Source organism: Helianthus annuus, chromosome 13, assembly GCF_002127325.2.
Source record: "Helianthus annuus cultivar XRQ/B chromosome 13, HanXRQr2.0-SUNRISE, whole genome shotgun sequence".
In the NCBI taxonomy this organism is placed as follows: Eukaryota; Viridiplantae; Streptophyta; class Magnoliopsida; order Asterales; family Asteraceae; genus Helianthus; species Helianthus annuus.
Window position 1 is genome coordinate 23,906,752 of NC_035445.2, and position 4,747 is coordinate 23,911,498.

At 36.3% G+C, this 4,747-nt stretch overlaps 1 protein-coding gene across 10 annotated transcripts; it reads left to right on the plus strand.

The window, feature by feature from the left end:
- Positions 1–227: 227 nt before the first annotated feature.
- LOC110897615 lies at positions 228–4,287 on the plus strand. 10 transcript variants are annotated; one of them, XR_004876800.1, is made up of 7 exons: positions 230–531; positions 835–953; positions 1,598–1,814; positions 2,872–3,127; positions 3,256–3,338; positions 3,447–3,548; positions 3,895–4,284. XR_004876800.1 is itself a non-coding variant. In XM_022144376.2 (5 exons), the coding sequence occupies exons 3-5, from the start codon at positions 1,723–1,725 to the stop codon at positions 3,958–3,960; spliced, it is 396 nt and encodes a 131-aa protein (XP_022000068.1). In that variant the 5' UTR covers positions 234–531; positions 835–953; positions 1,598–1,722; the 3' UTR covers positions 3,961–4,281. The 10 variants fall into 10 exon arrangements, 2 of the variants coding, with proteins under 2 accessions (XP_022000068.1, XP_035837715.1); XR_004876801.1 differs by having other exon boundaries at positions 3,913–4,284; XR_004876802.1 differs by adding an exon at positions 1,393–1,480 and having other exon boundaries at positions 228–531; positions 3,256–4,287.
- Positions 4,288–4,747: the final 460 nt, after the last annotated feature.

Sequence of the window (4,747 nt, forward strand, 5' to 3'; positions counted from 1 at the left end):
CAATTCTAAGTTTATATTTAGTTACTGATTTATATAGTTAATCTTTCTTTTAATCTATATATCTATATATCTATATATCTATATACTATATATAAGCATTTCTTATGTACACAAATGTAATTTTATATAACGTACAAGTTTTATAGCAACATGAACAAGAAAATAAAGCTTTTCTAGAGGGGTTGAATTGGTGCTTTCATCAAACTTTTAAGACGCCAAGAGGGCAATCTTGACATTGCACCATTGTTGACGCTTCAAGTAGCTAGCAGAAATAGAGACCGATCACCTTTCCAGAGCTCAGAAAACATTTTCTCTTTCTTTCTCTTCCAAATCTCTGACTCCAGTCCCGTCGTAGTGTATCACCTGATGAATGAAACCGTGGTAGTGTGTTAAGGAGTTGTGCAAAAAGCCATGGCCTTTAAACCCTAGCAACAAAAAGCATCCAAATCGTTAGGGTTTATTTCTTCCGTTGATATTCAATAACTTTAAAAGGTTCTTCAAAGATGTCGAAATCCAAGAGAGATCCAGTAGGTAAATCGTTCATTATTTCTTTCATAGTCTAGATATCTGGTTTCATTTTGTCTGTAAAAATGAAATTGAAGCTAATTGTTTAATCAATTTGATCATAATGAATTGCGTTTGGATTGCTTTCAAGTATTGTTCCAGATCTACATGCATTCGCAACATTAAAAATTGACATCTGACCTCATATGATTCAATTTTTTTTGCTAATTTATTTAATCAAGTTTTTAGGGTTTGTTTAAAGATTTCATATTTGTTACAAGTTGATTTAGCTTTGTATGAATTTGTGTTAATCTGTCCGCAAATATGCAGTGACGTCAAAAAAAAAAAAAAAAAGGAATGGATCATAAAGAGAACATAGTGACCAGCTTTGAGAACATGAGGAATCTCAAGTTTAAGCAGCTCGGATAGCAACTCAAATCCACTAGCAGGTGCTTAATAATGTTTCATTTTATTAAATTTATTGGATAATATTTGAATTAGTGGTGGCATTGGGTGTGTGGGTTGAATTGATGCGATTGTGTCAAAGATATCAACCCGTATAACTAGAATACAGGTATGTGTGACCACTATTTACTCAACGTCTCTACGGGCTGTACTCATTTTGTAAGTTAAGGTGAAAGTGGCTGATCTTATAAAAAACTTTTATTAACGTTATTTTAAAATGACTCTGATTCATAGGTTCATACCTATACGTACTAAAAAACTAGATGAAAAATAGTTGATACAAGTTGATTGGATGTTTATGTGATCAATTTAACTTACAATTGAATATGAATTGCAATATGAAAATTTGACTTTTTGATGTGAATGATCTTTTATAATAATAGTCTAGGTTTTCTTGTTATTTGCTGAATTGTTGAATAATAGTTAAAAGTGCCTACTTGGATTGGTGATAATGAAGAAGAAGAGTTTGTAGGCGTTGGTGCTTGATTTGGTCCTACTTTGGAAAAGTGAGGTGAATGAATGTCATATGGGAAAGGACATTGCTTGTTTGTTTGTTTTATAATAATAGTCTGTGTTTGTTTCTTTGTTTTCTGACTGTATGTTATTTTTTTTTTTGTTGGGGTTGTAGAATATGGAGAGTTCAAAGATTGAGCATGCAAAGAGGGTGGAACAATTGAGGAAAATGGAGCTTAAGAGGGCTGATTATATAAGACTGAGAAAGCAAAAAAAGAGGTTGAGAAGTTGGAGTCTATAATGATGGTTTCTTCGCAGGCGATCGAGTCAACGTCGGATGAAATAGTCAAACTCCGAGAGGAAGAGCCGCAACTTGTTGAGCTTGTTAAAGGGTTAGTCTTCTTTTTTTTTAACTTCCTTTTGATTATGATCATATTGAACATGAACTGGTTGAAATCATGGAGCCATGACCCAAGTCCCAAACTATGGTTCGGTTTTTATTTAAGAGATATTAAATCAAGTATGAGAGTTTGATTCAAACTGGTTTTCACGGTCTTGCTCTGGCATGGCTAAGAAGTTGAAACCGAGTAGAGACAGTTTAGTGTCATGGTTCTAGCCAAAACTACCAAACTGTGAAACAAATCACCTGAGACCCTTACATTCCTTTGTGACAAACTCACAAATTCATCCACTCGCATTTAATGGAACATACAAATGTAAATAGAGCGTGCTTTCACCTTTCCCCTACCTTTTCTTCACTAAGACTATATGGTGTGGGTCGCGCCACATAAGCGAGCGGCTTTATCGTTAACTTGCACGCTGTGGGATAACACCCCTTTAAAGCCCCCTTTAACTATTTAAAAAAAGAAAAAGAAATTAGAATATAAAAACGATTCTGATTGGCTAAAGTCTAAACCACGTGGGACCCCTCCTCTCCTTCCTTTCACCCCCGCCATTGCTTTGGCTGACGTGGGGCGGTGTTGGGGGTGCCATCATGCACACATGGCATGGGCCGCTACCCCACACTGTATAGCCTAATAGTATAGGTAGTGTATCTTATTCTTACGCGGGTATGAGCATACCAATTGATAAGCGAATTAGATTCGAGTATCTTCCTTTTGCATTGGCATATCCCTAAAAAATTGTTTCTCGTCCAACCGTAATAAATGATACGCAAATTAGATTCGAGTATGTGCCTTTTCTACTCACACATCCGAGAAAAAAAATGTTTTTTCATCTGTGCTCATAAAAAACAATACACAAATAAAAAAAGGTCCTTCCCATGATAAATGATACGCGGACCACACTAGAGTATCTACATCGTATGTTCGCGAATCCTTAAAATTTGTCTTTTTGTCTGCCTCTTGGATCATGATGCCTGGATCAGATTCCGGGTATGGGTATCTACTTTTCTATGCTTGTGACTCATGGTTTATATATCGTTATCAGACTAAAGAAACGTCGGTCCTACATGAGCTTGGTCTCTGCTTGGCTCACGGCTTTTCTGATGGGAAGATCACAGTTCATACAAACAAGTCAGATGGTGGGTGGGACACCACACGGATCCCCCAGGCTCATCCAATTTGAGTCACATCGGTTTCATCGGCTCCGCCAATGGCTCCTTGGGCTCTGGTTGGATCTGGTACTTTTGAACCTGTACAAAAGCAGGCTTCTGGTGGGTGTGATAACACAGTTAAACTTTGGGGTATACTTTCTTCAAACTTTGGTATTATTTTTTTTTAATATTTTTATGTTTGATAAAGGATAATTACATGTTCAATTGATTTTTATATAGTTGATTTGATCAGTTTTTTGTTGTTTTCATATTTCCAGTAATGAATATCGATTTCGTACATTCATAGTAATTTGATGTGCCCTTTGTTTGACGTTAGCTGCAGTTTGAGCCTCTAAACTGGGTCGGTTTATCCAGCTCTTTTTTATTTTTTAATATTTGTTTGTTCTTGCCTTAATTATGGTAGTTCGCTTTATTCACTTATTAATGTTTGATTATTATTTGTCATCAGGTTGTCAACTTTGAAGCTTTCTTAGCCAAGGCTCACAATTAATTAGATTAGATAGATGTTGTAGCTTTTTTCATTGATTTAATCTTGGAGATTTTGGCACAGGTATTAGATACAACTGATGGCGAACCTTAGGGTCCACTTGGTACCGCATTAGTAGAAATTGCACACGCAACTAAAAATTTGTAAATATGTATATCCATGTATAAAAAAAAACTTTTTTCAATAGTATCTTACTAAAGTGTATTAGGTTGTCAAGAAACTGGTTGCTTTTGAGCAAAGTGGTAGTATAGCGGAGTGCCTAATGGTTGTGACTTTCTTTGTCAAAAAGGGGGTGGCTTGATGTGCTTAGAATTTGACTACACTTCCCACTGCAATCATACATATGTTTCATTATATGTGTATATATACACACACAACTTATATACCCTTATTTTTTAATTATTTTTAGGTTTGAATTATGTTTCAGTTCTGCCAACTCCGCCGTAACGCGTGGGAATATCGGGTGATAACGTAAAGAGTATCGGGTGATCCGTGGCAAGATGATTGGTATTTTTTCACTCAATTTCTTGTCAAGCTTTGGAATGCCTTCGGTCATCATTCTGACCCGTTTCTAAACCGTACCGGGTTGTTTGTATTATAGGTTGTATGTAGTGTTTGTATTATAGGTTCTATGTAGTGCTTTTGTTGGAGAATGCAGGGCCTGTTTTTAGAACCAATGGAAGGTATTTCAGATGACAAAAACGCTCTTCTTTTTGGAAATGGTATATTCATTTTTATAGCCTAAAGTTGGCATGGATAAGTGTTGTAAGTTGTTACCTCTGATACTGTGGAAATAACAGTTCACACCAATTGAGTTAAACACATGTGGTTACAAACTTGATCTTTAAAAGACAAATCAAGTAATGTATACTTCACATACTGCACACGAGTGCCTTGTAGCTAATGGCTTGAAATTTTGATCAAAAAATGAAAACCAACTTGCTTGAAACATGTTTGATATCCGCACTAACCCAGCATGGCGCGCGTGCCTGGCGATATGTCTACGCGCAAATAAACTGATTTCGAACAAATTGACCAAAATCCTACTTATCTCTTGACTGAACTGCGGTTGTTGAATTGGTTGGTCAATAGTTGACCCGTTCCGATTCCGACGGAAACATTTCTACCCAATCTCGGCTCCGCCGCAACGCGCGGGTTCCCTACTAGTATGATAATAATGTATCTCCTTTTTGTAGATAAGTTAGTAAAACAGTTGTTTTGAGGTTTTGTGAGGTGGCTTGCAAATGATCTCATCGACTTTA

Coding starts and splice junctions, on each gene's coding strand:
- LOC110897615 (XM_022144376.2), top strand. CDS start 1,723: ATGATGGTTTCTTCGCAGGCGATCGAGTCAACGTCGGATGAAATAGTC. Junction 1,815..2,871: donor CTTGTTGAGCTTGTTAAAGG/GTTAGTCTTCTT, acceptor TATCGTTATCAG/ACTAAAGAAACGTCGGTCCT. Junction 3,128..3,912: donor TAACACAGTTAAACTTTGGG/GTATACTTTCTT, acceptor ATTATGTTTCAG/TTCTGCCAACTCCGCCGTAA.